Source organism: Callithrix jacchus, chromosome 4, assembly GCF_049354715.1.
Source record: "Callithrix jacchus isolate 240 chromosome 4, calJac240_pri, whole genome shotgun sequence".
Lineage (NCBI taxonomy): Eukaryota > Metazoa > Chordata > Mammalia > Primates > Cebidae > Callithrix > Callithrix jacchus.
The window spans coordinates 47,958,334-47,979,007 of record NC_133505.1 but is presented as its reverse complement, the minus strand read 5'-3'; the positions used below and the strand labels follow the sequence as shown (position 1 = coordinate 47,979,007).

The 20,674-nt window shown below is 40.3% G+C and overlaps 1 protein-coding gene across 8 annotated transcripts in view; it reads left to right on the top strand.

The window, feature by feature from the left end:
- KIF6 (kinesin family member 6) overlaps window positions 1-20,674 on the top strand; it is a 412,611-nt gene that overhangs the window by 180,730 nt on the left and 211,207 nt on the right. For all 8 annotated transcript variants that reach the window (XR_013534802.1, XR_013534801.1, XM_035295546.3 and 5 more), the window contains 3 exons: window positions 13,067-13,172; window positions 14,301-14,436; window positions 19,003-19,221. Coding sequence is in view for 6 of the 8 variants with exons in the window: in XM_035295546.3 (XP_035151437.1) it covers window positions 13,067-13,172; window positions 14,301-14,436; window positions 19,003-19,221 (461 nt within the window). In the remaining 2 variants the exon portion in view is untranslated. The remainder of the gene's footprint in view (window positions 1-13,066; window positions 13,173-14,300; window positions 14,437-19,002; window positions 19,222-20,674) is intronic.

The window sequence follows — 20,674 nt, the reverse complement described above, 5'->3', positions numbered from 1 at the left end:
TAATAAATTACATCAATGCCTAACACCTGGTTCCTGATAGCCTGCACAAAGGATAGATAAACAAACGCAGAAATAGTCACCAACCACTATAAGCAGGACCATAAAATAAGTAATTAGATCATATCAACAAATCAAACCCGTCTGGAAGCAACAGAAGGAACAGCTTTGGGTTCTCACTGTGGAGTTCATTTCAAGAACCTAATAGCTTAAGGAAAGTAACTTGAATAGTTATAAATAGTTATCATAGTCTCTCCTGTAGCTTAAGGAAAGTAACTTGAATAGTTATAAATTGTGTATTTTTTATAATTTATAGTAAATTTTAGGATTTTACCTTTTGAGTTTTTAAAATTTTGCTTTCAGAGTTGTAAGAGTTTTATAATTTTTTTTTTTTTTGAGACGGAGTCTTACTCTGTCACCCAGGCTGGAGTGCACTGGTGTGATCTCAGCTCACTGCAACCTCCACTTTCTGGGTTCAAGCAATTCTCCTGCCTCAGCCTCCTGAGTAGCTGAGACTAGAGGCATGCACCACTGCGTCCAGCTAATTTTTGTGTTTTTTTTTTTTTTTTTTTTTAGAGAAGGGATTTTACCATGTTGGCCAGGCTAGTCTTAACTCCTGACCTCATGATCCACCCACCTCAGCCTCCCAAAATGATGGGATTACAAGTTGGTGCCTTGCCAAGTTTTATAATTTTTTATTTTGTAAACAAGTCACATTCCTTGTACAAAAGTGGTTATGAACAAAAAAAAAAAAAAAGGATAGAAGTCACTTGTGATTTCACCACTCAAAAGATGACAAGTATTATTACTGGCTGTAATCTTTCAGAATGTTTAATGAATTTGTATTAAATTACACATACAATTTGACTTATCTTCCACATTAAAATACATATAATATGGACTCATCCTTTATTTGCTGTTTTTTAACTTGTGTTTTTCATTTAATTGTGACATCTTTCTATATCTGTATATGTGTACATCTCCAACAGAGGTTCTATGGGCTTGCATACACTTTTGAGGAATTATGGACCCCTCCATCCAAAAAATATATACCAAATTTTGTGGGTGGTCTTGGTATATGTATTTTTTTCTAAAAAAAATTACAATAGGACTTTTTTTAGGTTTACTTTTTTATTGTTAAATTCAAGGAGAGATTATAATCCTGCGTCTTCCCACTCAGCAACATACTAAAACTCCCAGTGTGTTCTTGTCCTCTTTATTCCATCTCTAAGTTTGCACTTTCCTTTCTGTAGGTCCTGCATTATTGTTTCAACAATTTCATGGTCATTTTCTTTTAACCTTGTAAACTCATCTTCAATTAATGCAGAACTCAATGATAATGTATGATTCAATTTACATACATTTGCTTTAGATTAAATATTACATGAACACATTTCCAAACAGCTATATACTGTTTTCCATAAGACAGGATAAAATAAATGACTTTTTATCAAATGGAAACATACCCACAAGGATTTACTTTGCGTTTTTACATAACAAAATTTTTCTTACTATGTCTTTTAAAACTTTTACAAGTTTTCTGTCAATTTTATATATATGTATATAATCATATACATATGTATGCACATATATATATATGTATGTTCTGCATTTTCATATAAAATCCAAGGCTGTTATTTAAAATTTCTGCTAAAGGAACCAACTGAAAAAAATGTATATTTCTACACTTCAATGTTGTCTACAAATTTAATTTCATACAAGACAGAAGCATAGGAAAAAAAGTTCAGAGATTTGGAGCAAAGGATGGGTAGAGCTTCCTATGCTCCATCAAATTAATGAACTGTCAAACTCTGTAGTTTGGAAACTTCAACCATGGAGATACATAGCTTTGGTAGGGCCAGGCCATTTCCAACTGGCCTTCCATCTCCCAAATTTCCCAATAAACTTATTTCCCAAAAGTGTGCTCTAGTTTTATCCACTTGAGACCTGTCTTTCCACTCCTTCCCACCTTTTCCCACTTCCCTAACCTTGTTCTCCCACCTGCCCTCTTGCCTCTCATTCCTTGTTCCCCAGACTTGATCTCTGGCACCTGCTCTGGTCCTTTCCCTAGGCAGCTATCTCTCTACACAGTCTTATGACAGCTTTGAAGCCAGTTTAACTTCACTTTCACAGCTTGTCCAGCCTCGTCATGATGATAGGAGGCCTCATCTATTTTCTAAACCTTGTTTCTGTTGACTGTCATTGCCCTCTTCCTGAATTCAACTTATCTTCCACATTTTCCTGCCGCTAGATTGGCTGCTCACTTACTCCCTTCTCCACTCCCACCTCACCACCATTCTCTCTCCTGTAAGTCCGTTTCTCATTTATTATAGGCAAGTGTAGTCAGGTTAACATTCAACACAATCTACATAGTGTTTGCTACAGGAAACATGAGCTTCAAAAGATACATGTAGAATTTAAAGAGAGAGTTATTAGTATCTATGGATTGATTGAGTTATCTAATTTTCATCTCTCTTGTTTTTTAGCCTTAGGCATGATCTTTACTCATGTGGACATGTACAAATATTACAATTTCCTTTTGCTGCAAAAAGTATAAAAATAATATTTATATAAGAACTCATTTATTACTGTAAATCTTTCTCTCTTTTTTTTTTTTTTTTTTAATGAGACAGGGTCTCCCTCTGTCATACAGGCTGGAGTTCAGTGGTATGATCTTGGCTGTCCGCAACCTCTGCCTCCCAGGCTCAACCGATTCTCCTGCCTTAGCCTCCTGAGTAGCTGGGATTATAGGTGTGCGCCATTACCACCTAGCTAATTGTTGTACTTTTAATACAGACATGGTTTCGCCATGTTGGCCAGGCTGGCCTCAAACTCCTGACCTCAAATGATCCACTTGCATCGGCCTCCTAAAGTGCTGGGATTATAGGTATGAGCCACTGCACCCGGCCTCCTTACTGTAAATCTTTGTAACCCTCTGCACATGGCTCTAAATAAAGGTAAGTGAATAAATGGAAATGAGTGGGAGGCTTTGGGACAGTGTGAGGTTAGGCCAATCCTCAGGGACTGAGCCACCCAGATTCCTAGCTGGAGACCCCTGTTCTGTTAGCACCCTGCCCCACCCCTACTCCTACCCCCTAGAGGTACATTGGGCTAAGAGCCCGATAGAGTGGCATACACAAGAGGTCCAGGTGGAGCGGGGAGAGGGCCAGAGGGTGCGGAGCAGCAAAAGAGGCTGGGATGATGCTGGCTAGCATCCAGTTCCCCTGCCGTCTGGGAAAAGGGGGAGGAGCATGGCTGGAGCAGGGCATTGGGCTGGACATGCTACCCTGGGAGGTAGAATGTGGGTCCTAGGTCCTGTGCCATTGGGTGTCAATCAAACTGGGCTTGGGGAAGGCTCCAGGAGGACATGAGGTAGAGAAAGCCCCAGAAAAGGAGAAGCAAATGCTCCATGGTGCATGGGGCTGAGCTTTCCCTTGCTCTCTAAGACAGTGCAAGTGCTAGCATGGAAGTGGGAGTTATGGTCAGTTCTGTGCAGTCAGAGGGGCTGGGGGAAGTCAGGAGCCTGTGGCTCTCAAGCTATATAGTGGTGGGGTGTGGGGAGGTCCCCAGGCAGCCTCCAGCTCAGATAGTCTGCGTCCCAGCCACACAGGACATGTCCCTGTGTTAGAAGCTGAGAATAGACATGTTGAAGAGGTCACAGACACCCTCACTCTTGTCCAGGTTGTAGGTGTAACCATGGTCTTGGCAGATGGAGAAAGATGGAGAAGCAGGGAGAATACTTCTGAGAACGTCAACTCATCCAGCAGCTGTGAGCTTATGCATTCTCATGTGAGATCCAAGGGTGACAGCTGTTTGGGGAGTTCCAAAATGTCTGTAGGGTCTGCCTTGAGGGATTCAAAGGAGATAGAGGGATTGGGTTCTGACGCATTGGTATCACTGCTGCTGCTGCTGTCAAGCAGGGCAGAAGACTGCAGGGGGAGGGTATCTCATGCTGCCAGCCCAGCAAAAGTGAGCTCAGCTCACCACTGGACTTTGGAACTGTCAGGGTCAGAGGTAAGGGGCAGTCAACTGGGTCCTACTTGGATGTGAGTTTTCCTGGAGATGGTACAGGGCAGGATTGGGCAGATTGGAGGGGCAGAGACAGCAGGTGGGCTCTGGAGAGTGGCGGCATAGGCACAGCCACAGGCAGTGGACTCCATGCCTTGTTGTTCACTAGCATTGAATCTCATACTACTGCCCACTGGGGCCTCTGGAATGGGCATCTGTAGGCCGGTACCAGGCAGGGTCTGTATAATCAGTATAGCAGGAAGGTGTCTCCAGCAAAGCCTCTACGGATGTCCTCATGTGTCACATAGGCCATATGATGTTCCAGATGTTCTGCTTCCCCTACACCTTGTGCTGGTCCAGTTTTTGCCCCTGCTGCTGTGGTTCCTCGATCTCTGCCTCGAGCCCAGTCAGCTTGTCTGCAATCTCCAGGCCTCTTGTAGCCAGGCCCCATGCCCTTTCACTGATGCTGTTCTTGGATTTTTTTCTCCATTAGCCCCATGCTTTCCAATACATTGGTAATGCTGTAAACCTGCGGTTTCTGGCACACAGACAGGGTGTCAGCTGCCAGCTTGAGGTCAAGTATGCTGTCCTTGGCCTCCTACAGAAGTGGTGGGAGCTTGGTGGTGAGAGTCTCAAATGCTTCTTGAACCCCACTTAAGGTTCCCCAGGGGCAGCAGTGCTTGTGGCCCAGCCTCTGCTTTTCCTCAGCAAGGCCAGTTATTTTCGTCTCTTATTTACATTTGTTCTAGACTCCTGAGCCCTTCTATACCTACTGAAGTTAAAACATTTGGTCCTAAGATATATATGCCTTTAAGTAAATTAGATGTATGAAAATCTGGATTGACCAAAAAAATTAATTGTATAACTTTTCCAAACCCTTTATCATTGCATTTTAAAGGACCTTGTAAAATATGCTTTAGTGTCTTTAAAGTTGTCTTAGTTTATTTAAAAATTATTTCAAAATAGTTTTTGCAATGCTATAAACAGAAGTACATGGCCATGAATGTGTACACGCACCTATAAATAGGCCATATCTTCACCATTAAAAAGGCAAACCAGTCTGGATTTTAGTTTTGATTTTTCACATTTGCTATTTCAAATCACTAACAGTATCAAGAAGTTGTGCATTTCTACATTTGAGGTACTACATGACTGTGCTTTTGTGGAGGTGAAGGAACTATGTATCCATTACTAAGATCAATCTTGAAGGAAAACTCTATAGGAATTTCCTCTGCATCACCAAAACCATGAACTTTCTGCCCCTGTACTGTTACTAAAAAAGAGCTCATTCCAACAGAGTTGCTGACATTGAACTCAATTCCTTGCATGTAAAGGTCCATGTGTTTCACTTACTGGTTAGGGCTGGGGGAGCATATAATGTATATAATGCCTGTTACAGACCAGGAAACTATAAAAGGAAAAACTCTTGAAGTGACTACTGTTAAGTCAATTGTGATTGATTCTTTCAGCAGAATCTAACAAAAAACAAACATGAAACGAATGACCCTGAAAAATTTTTGTACAGTTTCCTTTGGTCGTTGTAGTCCTATTGGCACAGTCTCAGTCTTCAGCTTTTCATGTCCTGTGTGGATTATGTCGTTATGCAGTTAATTATAACTGTGAATTTATTGTTATCTGAACTTTCCTTTTGTGCATTTCCTGCTATCTCAATACTGTATGTTTTGTTGTTGTTGTTTTTTGTTTGTTTGTTTGAGACAAGTCTCACTCTGTTGTCCAGGCTGGAGTGCAGTGGCATGATCTCAGCTCACTGCAACCTCCACCTCCTGGGTTCAAGCAATTCTCCCTACCTCAGCCTCCCAAGTAGCTGGGATTGCAGGTGCCCACCACCACACCCAGCTTATTTTTTTCATTTTTAGTAGAGACAGAGTTTTGCCATGTTGGCCAGGCTGGCCTAGAACTCCTGACCTTGGGTGATCCACCTGCCTCAGCCTCTCAAAGTGCTGGAATTACAGGCATGAGCCACCGCGCCTGGTCAATACTGTATGTTTTAAAGGGCCACATTCCATAAAGAAGACCATCCTTTGCCCCCTACCATTTCAGCCTGTTAAGAACTCTTTTTTAATATATGGCGGACCATTTATTTAATTATTTGATGATTTCATTATGTTTATTTGATATTCTCATTAACTATGTTGTTTGCATCTTTCCTGGTTAAAAGTTTACAGGAAGATTCTGAATTGAAAATACAAATATAATATGTCAGGGATTATAGCATGTGGTAAGCACTTTTCTGAATTGACTGAGAGTCTGTAGAATGGAGAGAGTGGGGGTTCCTCATTCAAGAAATTTTTTCAAATCTCAGTGTTTCAATTTCTTACCTTAGTGACAATATGCAAGTTACTGTACTTCTCTTCGCTTTCCTATTCCCATCTATGAAAGAGTGATAATAATTTATATGCCTATGGTACAGATTAATAACAAAATATATGTGAAAGTGCCTGACATTTTTTATTAGATTTTGAGTGAAAGTAATAATAAAATAACTGGGACGAGGCAAGTATAGAGAGAACCAGACTATGATAGTCCCTAAAGGGCTCTTTTTTCCACTTGGATAAGAAAACACGTGTGAAGTCACTAGCACAATGCTCAGACCATAGTTGACTATCAAGGGATGTTAGTTCTTCCCTTATGGCACATTTCCAGTTACGTATTTGTTTGGTTTTCCAAACTGAAAAGATGTTTATGTATTTTTGTGCATTCAATAACCAGTTGCCTCCTTGCAATGCTCCTTAACATTAGTGTGTATGCAAATCACCTGGGAATGTTGTTAAATGCAAATTCTGATTCAAGAGGTCTGGGATGGAGCCTAAATGTCTATAGTTTCAAAATCCCAGCTGATGCCTATAAAGTTGGTCCAGTTGAATAGCAAGGCCTTAATATGCCAGGCAATATCCTCTCTTTGTTCCTTGCGTTATCTGATTTCATAAAGCTTATAGTGTAAAGATGGTATTATTTTACACATTTTACAAATGAGATTTTAACCCACAGAGGGTTGATGAATGAAGATCATTCACACTATTCATTTTGCCATATTTCTTATGGCAAATCAATTTTTTAAATTGTATAGCTTGTCTCTCATTCTTCCTATTCAATTATCATATTCCTTTAAGTTAATACTTGCCAAGTTTCCTTTTATACTTTCTAAAGTTTTTTAAATTTCAAATGATTATGTATACATATTAGTTGTACATATTTATGGGGTATATGTGGTATTTTGATACAAATATATAATGTGTGATAATCAAATCAGAGGAATTGGGATAGCCATTGACTCAGGCTTTTATTACTTATTTGTGTTAGGAACATTTCTATATAATTTATTATATATAATAAACTACTGTTAACTATAGTCACCCCATTCGGCTACTGAACACTGGAATTTATTCCTTCTAACTCTATTTTTGTACGCATCACCTCTTTATCCCCTCCCTCCCCACTGCCCTCCCCAGCCTCTGAAAACCATTATTCTATTCTTTATCTGCATGAGTTAATTTTGTTTTTTAGCTCCCGCGTGTGAGTGACAGCATGTGATATTTGTCTTTCTGTGCCTGACTTATTTCACTTAGCATAATATCCTCCATTTCTACATATGTTGTTGCAAATGACAGGATTTAAGTATGGAGATACATCAGAAAACTAAAACTAGAACTTCTGTACAATCCAGCGATCCCACTGCTGGGTATATATCCAAATGAAAGGAAATTAGCATATGGAAGAGGTATCTGCACTCCCATATCTATTGCAGCACTATTCACAACAGCCAAGATACGAAATCAACTTAAGTGGCCATCAATGGATGAATGGCTAAAGAAAATGTGGCATATGTACACAGTGGAATATTATTCAGCCATAGAAAAGAATGAAGTCCTTTTATATCTTTATCACTATCCCCTATGCTTTTCCCGATCTTTGCTCAGGTAATACGTAGCTTTGGTTTGTCCATATCCCATGTCTAACGCTGTCAGAGATAACTCACCCTCAATGGAGCCATCTTCAGTGGCAAAATGATTGGCAGCAGTGAAGCAGACTTTGACATTTATTTGGCATAATTAATACAAGCTAGGTTTGTAGCTAGAACTCCTTTCTAGCTCTCTGGAATGAGCTGTCAAATCCTCTCCCAGTGAGAAGACAGTTGAGCTGAGAACTATCAGCTCTGGAATACCAATTTCCATGGATCTACCACCAGAAAGCCTGGATTCACCAACTAGGGTATTTTTCATCCCCCTCACTATTTCCAGCTTGATATCAGAGGATGCATTCCCATTGCGTTGCATCCCTCAAGCCTTGTTTCTAGTAAATTCTCTGGAATAATACTGTGCTGCTGCATGCTTCTGTTATGTTTGCCCCTAGTTACAGCACCAGGCTCCCGTCCCACTCCTGGGGCACACCTCCCATTGCTGTCCCAGTTATTTGGAAACAGCCAGCATTTCCATGCCCTGGCTTAGGTTTGCTCTTGTTTCTAATATCCCGCTCTTCTTTCCTCCCAGCTTTCCCACAACCAGTACCATCGAGATGTGGTTTCTAGCCCATTACTAGAACCTACTGCTGACAAGAACATGTTCATAATTTTTTTACAAAGACTATTTGAGAATAATGAGAACATCTTAATCATACTCAATGTATAAATGATGAACTTATTTTTAAAAACAGTTAAACATAACATAATCATAAAAATATTGAAGAAGAGTAAGGTTAGCTTGGGTCACTGGTTTCTTTTTTCACCAGGAGATGATAAATGTTCTTGAGCCAAAAATAACTAGCTGGTCAAAAGTTTCAAGACTGCTGATCCGTTCTCCCTGCTCCTTCTCTCCCTTCCCTCCAACATTTCCTTCCTTTTCATCTCTTTAGTCTTCTTATGTGTGTTACAGAGTAGTTGCAGAAGCCCTGCAGAGGAATTCATCATTAAGCTATCCATATATAACGTGAGTGTTTTTCATGTCAATAAATACACCACTTCGCCATCACTTAAATTGCTGCTTAACTGTGTACATAGCTTGCCATAATTAACTTAACTAATCTTCAAATATGGCACATTCTGATTCCTTCCCAACTTTTTTTTGCTGTTACAAGGCATGGCCTTGCTAAGATCTAAGCACCTGCTTTTCAGCCATTTCCTGCTTTGTCATCCACCTATTTGCCTCCTCAATTAATGCTCGCAGGTGTGGGTTCTCCCTTTTAGAAACACATCACCCAATATGGGATTCCAATACACGGAGTAACTTTGTTATAGTATGGTAAGTATCGTGCTTCAAAACTTGGATTTTACCTGTTTGCTTGCTGTGTGACCTTGGACAAGATATGTAATATCTCTGTGCTTCAGTTTTCTCACCTATGATACAGGGATAATAGTAGTACTTAGTCTCACAGGGTTGTTGTAAGAATTAAGGAAATGATGTATGCAAATAGCACAGAAGTGTCCAGCATTGAGTGCATGCTCAGTGTTGGCTGTCGTTAATGATGAGAAGCTTGCTTTATCTTTTTATTCACGCTATTAAACCTGAAGTTTTATGGAAATATGGCTACAGAGAGAACTTTTTTGTTTTGGCAAGGAATGTAAGAAACAGAGAGGGGAGTACAGTGGTCTCAAGAGGGTAAAGCACATATTAGGAAATACAATCAGTTCTAATTATGTGGCCAGGTATCACAATTTCTAATATGAAGGAGTTGCTGAACCAGGACACAGGCTGTCAGAGGTGTTTCATTAGCAGTCAATTTGGCTGAGATCTGTATAGTCACCAAACATCAAACCATCACCTACCATCGGCGAGGTCGTGTGTTCCCACACACTTAAATTATTACAATATTTCTTGTTACTGAATTATGTACATGTATTTTCTCTTTCCCCTAGCATTCTTTTTTCTTCCTTCTTTTCTTCTAGTGTAAGTAGAGAATAAGGAAAGTTCTTACTGACTTGGGCTTGTCCTAAAAAATAGACTTGATTGTACTCATTTGACCTCCTTAGCGAGCCTTTTCTGTAAACAGTTTTCCACTGTTCAGCAGAGTTCTGGCAGCTGCGAGACCCCTCAGTGGGAGCGGGGACTAGGTATAAATTTGGAAACTATTTAAGGAGATAGGAAAACGTGGGGATTTTGGGGTCATTTGTTCACTCTCAACTACTAGAGGAGTACCACGAAAACATCTGAATTAAGGATTTTTCTGCATTTTAATTATTAGACCAAGTCCTTGCTTGATAAGAAAATAAATCCAACAATAAATCAAATGTATGAAGCAAAGACCAGGCATGTTTCTTATCTCTGTGTTCTCAAGTGCTGAAAGCAAAATTGCATGTCAAAATGCTGATCTTCATTCTTAATCATGTACTAGTAATGGAGCCCCAGAAGGAGTAAAGCCATCAGTTCTTTTACTTAGGCAGAAATTCTTGCCCATTCCTTTGTATCACGTTGCTGGTCCTCCTTGTATCCTACACTGTTACTGTGTGGGACAGGAGCCTTGGAGGAATAGCCAAAGCCCAGGGCACGTGAGCAATCTGTGAGCGGTCCAGCTCATCAGCAGGCTTGTATCTTACGAGGTTTTCTTCTGACCCAGGAGTCCACTTCAGCATTCCTTCAGAAAACGTTTCCTAGAATATATTCTTGAGGTTAAACTACACAGAAGTTGTTTTCTAAAGAAAAGGCAAGAAGAAAGAATTGATTAACCATTACTTCCAACTCAATATTGTCTGCTAGAAATTTTATGGATACTGGATATCACAGAGTGCTTTCACTCTAGAGAATGAATGTCTATTCTAGAACCCATGGTGATTTTTCAAAATTTCAAAATTTCTTCCATGTATTCAGGGAAAATACAAGTAAAGAAACATTACTATTTTTTAAGCCTCATTAAGTCAGCATTGTAGATCAAGGCCTCTTCATGGGATACAGACGAAAGTAGCAACTGTATGACTGTGTCACCTCAGTGTCCAGCAAGAGAGAAATAGTACAGCCATAGTATGGAATCTTATATAGCCATTAGAAATGAAATACCTCTACTGGATATGCACTGATGGGGAAGCTCATCTGTCTTAATTTCTTTAGAAATATAATGGTGCAAAACATTATTCAGAGTGTGATCTCATTTTTGTAAAAACGTAAAACCAAAATATATAAATGCATATATAGGTATAGGTTTCTGCTTCATTAAGAATAAGAATAATATATTTCAACTGTTAACAGTGAATCACCCAAGGTATCAAAATTTTTTTTAATGGGGGGGATGGTGGCAAGGGAGTGGGAGGTGTTTTCAGTTTTTAGTTTATTCACATCTGCATTGTTTGGAATTTTGTTCATAAACATGTATTTTCATAATACTTTACATAATTTTTTAAAAAATGTGTCAGGAATAAAGCTCTCTGTATATCTGGTGGTTTGAAGCTCTATTCCACAAGGAAACACAAAGTCAATCAGCAAATGACAAGTATCTCTTCCCCCGAAGAAACGCCTTTAAAATGACGGTAGAAATTGTCTCACACTTGCAAATATATAGCTGATACATGTCACAGATTACAGGAGGTAAAAATGAAATCCAAGGCTGTTGTATGATAGAAATCATTACATCTTATCTGAGTGGCCTGATAATAATAGCAAAGGGGAAGCATGTATATACAGCTTTAAAAGATGCCAAAAGTATGCAAATATTTTCATAATCATCCTAGGAAGGTGTGCTGCCTCTGTATTATGATATCTAACACCATAGATACTGATTGTCATCCTTACACCTTCCTTTTTAAGAGTTCCATCTCAACGTAGAGGACAACCATTTCCACGGCAATGAATCCAGTAACTAGTGAACATATCTGTACTGAGAACCTAATGTTAGGGGATGGGAAGCACAAAGACAAATGAAAGCCAAGAATTTTCCTCTGAGATGAAGTACTAGAATGCTACATGGACACACAGTACTATGAATAAATTAGAACTTTTTTTTTTTTAGACAGGGTCTCATTCTTTTGCTCAGACTGCAGTGGTATGATCTCAGCTCATTGCAACCTCTGCCTCCTGGGTTCAAGTGATTCTCCTGCCTCAGCCTCCTGAGTAGATGGGATCACAGGCATGTGCCACCTTGCCTAGGTAGTTTTTGTGTTTTTAGTAGAGAGGGGTTTCACCATGTTGGCCAGGCTGGTCTTGAACTCCTGACCTTAAGTGATCTGCCCACCTCAGCCTCCCAAAGTGCTGGGATTACAAGTGTGAGCCACTGCACCCAGCCAAACTAGGACTTTAGAATAGAGTGACTGGTCCCTCCAAAGGGAGGTGTTTTGTTTTCTATTTTGTTTTGTTTTAGGATAGGAAAAACAAAATGATTGTAAGCAGAGAGGAAAGAATCAGTATAGAGAGGAGTTGAAGAGGTGATTAAGGGAAAAGAGGTAATTAACTAGATATGCCCTGGAAGAAGCAGAGAGCGAGCCCAGGGGAGAGACTGGCCTTAGATAGAGGAAGAATATCATCCAGAATCTACAGAAGCAGGAAGGGGGCCTGAGCAGTGAGGCGAAGAAGGAGGAAACAAAGGAGTCTGTGTGACTTTCTCCATCTGGTGGGAAGTGACTTTACTGACAGAGTGTGAAAGAGTAGTGAAAGGTTTGAGGGCTGTAGAAAGATTTGGAATAGGCACTGTGAAGAATGGAAGATCACCTGGAATGATTAAAAAGATAGTGGGGCATCACTGAGGTGCCAGCTGAGGCAGAGTAGCATGAATTTTTAGTGAAATTAATTTAAAAAATATTCTTGTTACTTTTTCTAGCAAATGCAGCAGCCAGGCACAGGGGCATAGAAATTCAGTGGCTAAAATGGATTGAGTGTAGAAATCAGATGATTCCTATAATGAAAGCTTCATATGAAAATTCATTGGAAATTAGTCAAATAATTGCTTCATTACAGATTTCACTTTGTCAGTGTTTTTTTTCCCTTAATTTTTATAGTCAAATATATACTTCGATAAAGAGGTGGAACTATGTCCTGTACTTTAAATGTTAACCAACCAGGTAATGCCATTAGAATCTCTAAAGCGTCTAGCTCACAGTTGCTTCTCATACATTATGTATTTTTAGGCTGGAAAAACTAATAACATCCTTTCTGGAAGACCAGGATCCAGAGAGTAGATTAGAGGTTGGCGCTGATATGCGTAAAATTCATCACTGTTTTCATCATTTAAAGGTAAACTTAAATGTTTCCCCAAATGAAGCCATTTTCAACCATGTTCAAGCTGCAAAAAACTTTTCTAGTTGACCAGTTCTTGGAAGGTTAGGATCCAGTATTGTATGCCCAGAAAATGATACAGTCTTTGAACCAATAGTCTGATTATCACTGAGTTTCTTCAGAGATTATATCTTACTTGCCAATAAATAAACTCAGGCTATGAACTTCTAATTCTTTTGCCAGGAACCTCTACCTTCTGCACAGAATGGTTCCATATTTTAAAAAATATATTTTCCTCCCTGAGGGGAACATCACACAAGGGGGTCTGTTGGGGGGAACAGGGGAGGGACAGTGTGGGGTAGGGAGGTTGGGGAGGGTAACATGGGGAGAAATGCCAGCTATAGGGACGGGGGATGGAGACAGCATACCACATTGTCGTGTATGTACCTGTGCAACAATCCTGCATGATCTGCACATGTACCCCAGAACCTAAAGTGCAGCCATATATATATATATATATGTATATATATTTCAAGCCATATCAAGAGCATCGCATTCTGCATTTTTTCAACAGTTTGATATACCCATATGATATTTCAGTTTTTCTCTGCCTTCGGTTTTAATTTTCATGATGAGGGGCTGGGAATATCATCACTTTTACTTCTAGCTGGCTTGTATTTTTGCATACTTTATTAACATAATAAACATTTGTTGTGAGTTACTAAGGGCCAGGTATAGATAAGGCAGAGTTTAATAAGCAAGTCATAGAGAAGACAGATGTTGTAAAACATCACAATACATGATAAGTACTAGAATAAAAGTGTGAATTAAGTGGAATGATATATAGAGAAAGGGAAAGGAGTCCAAGAGGAGATAATGCTGAGTAGGAATTTCCCAAGTTAGGGGAGGAGAGAGAAGATACAAGGGGGTTGAGGGGGATGGGGGAGGAAGGGGGAAAAGAAGGCAGGTAGAAGGGAGAAAACATGCCAAGCCAAAAAAGCAACTTCATCGCAAAGACATTGCACCTGCATCAGGCAGGTCACACATGCCTGATGTGTGCAGGGAATGGTTAAAGGAAAAACAGTCAAAGAAACAAAGAAATTTGGACTAGAGATATGGATGCTAAGCTCTTGCTTTGTCTTACAGAAACTATTGAATGACAAGAAGATCCTTGGAAGCAGTACAGTCTCCTCTGAAAGCAAAGACCAAGACTGTCAACCATTAAAAGAGGACGAATATAGAAAGCTACAAGATATTCTAAAGCAGAGAGATAATGAAATCAGTATCCTTTCAAAAATGATGAAGAAACTTCCTCTCTCCTGGTTTGAAAGGGGTAAACAACAGTCTTTCCCAAGCCGCATGGCTGAGCTCCCCACCTAGCTTCCAATTCACATTGCTTCTTTTCACTGAGAAGTCAAATGTCCCTTCAGCCAAGTACTGCAACTAGTGAAAAAGTGTTTCTATAAAAGAAAAAACAAATGTGTTTTTAGCCTGACATGGTTACTCTTGCAAGGAACATTTTAGTTTATTTTAAAGTATGAGCTTTTTTACCCCGTCTTTTAACATTAATTTTAAAAAATACATTGTTTGGCTCCTCTGTTTGTTCTTTTTGTTTTAGCCCTGAGCCAGTAAGTTAGCTAGTTATCTTTAGCAAGCTGACCGGACACCAGGCTGACCACAGCTTCACCGTGGCCCAGAATTTGTGGCTGGTGCGTGGGTGAAACTCAAATGATGGCTGAAAAACGACAAATGGTATTTAGCTTATGAAGAGCAGAGATTGATTTAAATTTAACTTCTTATTTAAAAGCCAGATCTACTGCTGTGAGTTCCACTTACAAATGTTCCCAAATTCGGAAGTGAGTATAGATGAGTGTTCAAGATAGAATTCTTTTTTTTTTTTTTTAGCTAAACTGATCAGTACCAAATGAGATAGAATTCTTATTGGCTCCAGGAGGCAGTTATTTTGGGTGCTGAAAGTGGTAGTAGCCCATGGGAGCATGTGCTGCCTTTAGTTGTAGACTAAATGGTTACTTCTAAGGAGCCCCTGTCGGGCTGGTTGGACCTCAGGCCTCCCAGATCATTATTCAGTATTGTTTCTCATTGTATCTTTCAAGCTTCTTGTAAAAAGATTTTGACATTTTCATTGCTTTTGCAGAATTTAAACATGCACAAGAAATCATTTCGGTCCATTCTTTACAAATAGATATTTTTGTTCATTTTTAAAAATTACTAAGAGACACTTTTGCTTTAGCTGTTTATGCAAAATGCATGAAAATAGTCTGCACAAAGGAAACTGAGTCATAAAGAGGTAAAAACAAACCGAATGTGAGGTAGGCACGCTGCCTGATTAACTTCGGTCTCTGATTTTACTCGAGTATTAGCAGACCCTGTGTGTCAGAGTCAGGTGAGTTTTAGCTGCCTTGTTATCTGGACAGGAACAGTGGGTTCAGCTGAGAATTACCCCCACCCCGACACAAGCCTTCGTCCGTCAGCGCTGCCCACTGTGTTGTCACCCTTGCATTCCCTTTCCTTCCTCTTACACCGTCCATCTCCAAGCATGGTCTCTGCCTGGACCTCAATCCTGGCCCCAGCCCCAGTATGAGCTCTGCTCCTTTTCCTGGCTTTGATCCTAGTCTAGGATCTTCTCCTTTAATTGCTCTTACCAACTTCTTAATCCCTGTCTGGGCTCATGAATGTCTGCACATATAGGAGGGATGAAATGAGATATGACAGAGAAAGAACAGTCCAAGCTTGTTCCTATATGTTTATTTTAAAAAGACAGTAAAAGGGAGCTATCCATCACCTCCCCTCCTCCACTGTGCTGACTCCAGGCATCGCTGTTCATGTGGGGCTACCCTAGATTCTTTACTGACTGTCCGCAATTCAAACAGCGCTCCCTCTATCTGAGACGCTTATTCAAAATGATGGGGAGTCAGAGTGGAAAGAATATTGCACTTCAATTCATACCTGGATTGAAATCCTAGCTCTTCATTTATTAGCTGTATACCTACTCAATGAAGTTGGTTTTTATTCTTTAGGAGCAGGAGCATAAGACCTGCTGAGAAAAGCCCATAAGTGGCTGAGCATGGTGGCTCACACCTGTAATCTCAGCACTTTGGGAGGCCAAGGCAGGTGGATTATGAGGTCAAGAGATCAAGACCATCCTGGCCAACATGATGAAACCCCGTCTCTATTAAAAATATAAAAATTAGCTGGGAGCAGTGGCAGGCACCTGTAGTCCCAGCTACTCGGGAGACTGAGTCAGGAGAATTGCTTGAGCCTGGGAGGTGGAGGTTGCAGTGAGCTGAGATCATGCCACTGCCCTCCAGCATGGTGACAGAGCTAGACTCCATCTTAAAAAAAAGAAAAAAGAAAAGCCCATAAGTGCTTTGAGCACTACCAAGTGTGATGTAACTGGAATTATGACTATGATGACAAAGAATAGCAGCTAAGATTTAATCACCTCACAGCTGTGCTTATCAAAGATCAATGACCAAAAAAGACTCCTGAAGTTTCACAGTTATGCAGAGTCAGATGGGAGGATGTTTTCGTATCTTTCTTTGTAGAGCCCAGAAGGCTAAGACTGTGACACAACAAATGGGAAACATCTAGCTTCTAGGAAATAAAAAAGCAATTATAATTGAGTTTAACAAAAGACAGTCATACACCCAAATGATTGTGAACAACATCAGATCTTCCTGGAAAGGGAGTGAAAATAATGTCTTGTCAGTGACATCCTCACACCCCTTCACAAAATATGACATTCACACACCCCTTCACAAAATATATGACAGTGGGATTCATTACCCAGCAAAGTGCTTGGCACCAAGGCCACTCCCATAAGTGGGAGTGGGGAGGACAAGAAGGCAGGGGAAAGGTGAGAAGAAGGAAGGCAACACAGAAGATAGATTCATATTGTGATCTTTATGACAGGTATGTCAGAACGCATCATTATTCTGATGAAAATCTTCAAGGGGCTTCCCATGATACTTAGAATGAAACCAGACTCCTTGCTCTGATTTACAAGGCCCTGGGGGATCTTGCCCTGCCCACCCCCAACATCATTTCTCACGCCTCATCCCATGTGTGCTCTGCTTCAGTCACAATTACCTTCTTGTTCTTCTAACACGAGGTTCCTCAGCCTTGGCGCTATCGACATTTGCAGCTGGATAATCCTCACTAGGGGAGCTGTCCTGTGCATTGTATGATGTGGGTTCACAGGATTGCAGTATTATGAACCACTGCTGGGCCCATTTCTCTTTAGGGATTTCACCATTTCCTCTGTGTAGACGCTCTTCTTCTGGCTGGTTCTTCTTACAGGTCAGATCTCAGCTTAAAGATCACTCTTAGGCCTTTTGTAGCACCCAACGTAGAGCAGCCACCCAGTCACCCTTGAGCTGCTTCAAATTAGATATCTGGCACTCTGACGTTGTCTGTATGTGCGTGTGCATGCAAGCATGTGTGAGATCTATTTCTCCAGTAAGACATCTGCTTCATGAGATCGAGAAACTAGTCTGCCTTGTCATTGCTCTATACCCATGCCTAGAACAGGGCCTGGCATCTATAGCACAAGCTTCAGCAAATATCACTGACTGAGTGAGCAAATGGATATTGCCATTGCAGTGTGTGAACCAGTGGAAGTGTATGATGACACTGGTAATCAGTTCCATACAAAGAGGAGCAGCACATTGGGCCAGAGCCCTCGTCTTCTCTGTTGTGTTAATGCTTAGACACTAAGAAACTGTGAACATTTTTGGTAAGTACATGTTGTTTAGAGGCAAGGAATGGGAGCCACATCAGAGAGAGGAAAACTGATTATGCTCCCAGAAATCACCAAGTAGGAGTTAAAGCTGAGGAGGAAGGTAAAAGTCAAATGACTTCCATGCTGCTTGCCCAAGAATAAATATAATCTGGGTTCCTCTCCCCCTTTCTAAGTAGCAATGTTCTCTCCCACACCATCGCACATTTAGACTCCCATTTTAATGAGCCTTCTCTAGGGATGCAAAGGCATTGAATTCATCTTACCCCATATGCAGTTAGAGTTCTGAGATTCTCAATAGGGATTCTAGTCATTCCTTTTAGCAGATTGGACAAAAATCTCTTAGAGTTCTAGGCATCTTGAGCCCAGAATGAACGGTGAAGTAGGGTAGAGGGGAGTGGTTTCATCCTGTATCATCAATGGTCCTGGCATATCTCAATGGCCCCCAAAAGGTGCATTTTAAAATTATATGTCTGTGCTAATAATTAACTTCTTTTCAGTTCCATTTGAGAACAAAAACTAGTGACTGAAAAAGCCTCATCTGAAGGCACTCTACATAAGCATGTGTTGAGCTTGGAGTGCTCTGGCTGCCCCTTTGTCGCCGAATTGGTCACCAGGAGGAAGATGGCTAACTGTCATGTGGGTGGATTTCACCATTCTCCCTCTCTGCTCTTCTGCTGCCTCCTGAGCAGGCGTTTGCTCGACCAAGGGCTGATACGTATACATAGGCTACGTAAGTAAATTCACGTTTTTATCTGGGAAGATGTATACATAGTCTATTGTCTGCTGCTATTCAGCCTTCATTTGACTTTTTGTAAGCACTTTCATAACATTGTTAAAATGTGCCTGGTTTAAACTCAGAACATTTTAAAGTCCTTGGGTTTGCTAATTTTTCATATAATGGTGATATGTTGAAAGAAAGCCTCCTAAATTGTCCATAACTATATACAGGGCTTCAGGAAGTTGCAGCCTTCCGTCTTTGCCACATGATAAATAGCAAATGTTAGGCACATTAATGGCACTTGGGACATTCGTGTTTTGATTACTAAAAGCTAGCATCAGTCATTAAATCCTTAAGTCAACTTTCAGATATCCTGGTCAACATGTTAAAAAAAGAAAAGAAGAAAGTTCAGGAGGCTCTCTACTTGCCTGCCAAGGATAGACGTGAATTCAGACACTCCCAGAACCCACCCTTCCCCCCGGGAAACCCAGAAGAAGGCCAAAAATTGCCTCTATCCTCAGCTCCCTCGCAGGCCCAGGACTTCAGCACTTTGGGGTACAGATCCAGTTTGCTCCACAGGAAAACAGGTTAGTTGACTAAATTTCCAATATTTCCCATTGTCCGTAATGGATTTCAGTGTAGCAAGCACCCTTTAGTTTTAAATGTATCAGGATGAAGGCTCAAACAATTGGTTAGACTTATTTTTCATAACTATCAATTCTCTTAAATTAAATACCAGTTTCCCAAACTGATGACTGAACTGAAAGGAACCAAGTATGAATTTTTTTTTTTTTTACTTTAGGTTCTGGGGTACTTGTGCAGGTCATGTAGGGTTGTTGCACAGGTGCATACATAACCAGGTGGTTTGCTGCCTCTATTCCCAACTATGAATTTTCACAGAATTCAGTGGTATAATAGATGGGTTCAGGGTAAGAGTAAAAAAGTTAACTTTAGAGAAATGGAACAAAAACCATTCTCTGATATGGGAGGGAAAGAACAAGATCAGATATTGCTGATGTGATGATGATGCAGTGTTTATTTCTAAATCCAAATGAGCTACCTGCAGGAAAACTATTTAAAATAGTACCACAGTGTTAAATGACAATAAATTCAGAAAACTTGGTCAGATAATAGCATTTGGCGGGGTTGGGCCAACTCAGAGCCACCTTTCCTGTTTCCAGCTTTTGAATGGTGTGGCAGTCCTGCTACTGCAGACTGTGCTGGGAGCCCAAGTTCATTCATGTATGTTTCTGTTAGGCCAGCAGAGCATGATGTGCACACAGGTGGCTGATGCCTTTCCCTTAAAGACATTGAGGAATCAGACCTATGGAATGTACTGGAACAAATGGGTAAAGCCCTTCCCTTTTTTTGGCAACTGAGGTTGAAATTTTTTGTATAAAGATGTGTGAAATGGTCTACCTGTCACTCGTGGTTTTCTGAACGATTCAGCCTGGGAATAATTAAGCAGTGTGGTGCTCATTAAGAAGCACGTATTTTAGTTAAGGCAAGATTGAGAAGCATGGAAATATATATTGTGACATTACAGTTCTTTATCTCTTAATTCCATATCTCCTTGCTTTGAATGTTTTTTTCAGCAACACAGTAGAACGAGCTCAAAATCCCAGGAAACCAAAAATGCTATTTACTATTTATCATGATGGCAGTGGAATTATTAATGAAGATCGATAATTCCTCCCTGTGGTAGTTTTCTATACATCTTTGCTGGTTGGAAAGAAAAGTGGCCATTTGGATAGCCGAATTCATTAATTATTCATTAATTTATTCATTCCTCTTTCATTCGATGAATGTTCATAGAGTGCATTCTTTATTCTAGGCATATGCTAATTAGTATTATTATAGCCACAGCTTACATAGCCCCTATATACATCAGGTACTATTCTAAGTTCTCTGCCTGGATTAACTCATTTAATCTCTATCCTATAAGTTCTTGTTTTAGTTCATATTACAAAGGAAAGCATACATGGGTAAATGCAGCCTCTGACCTCAGAGTATGTACAGACTGACCGGGAAGAGAGCACT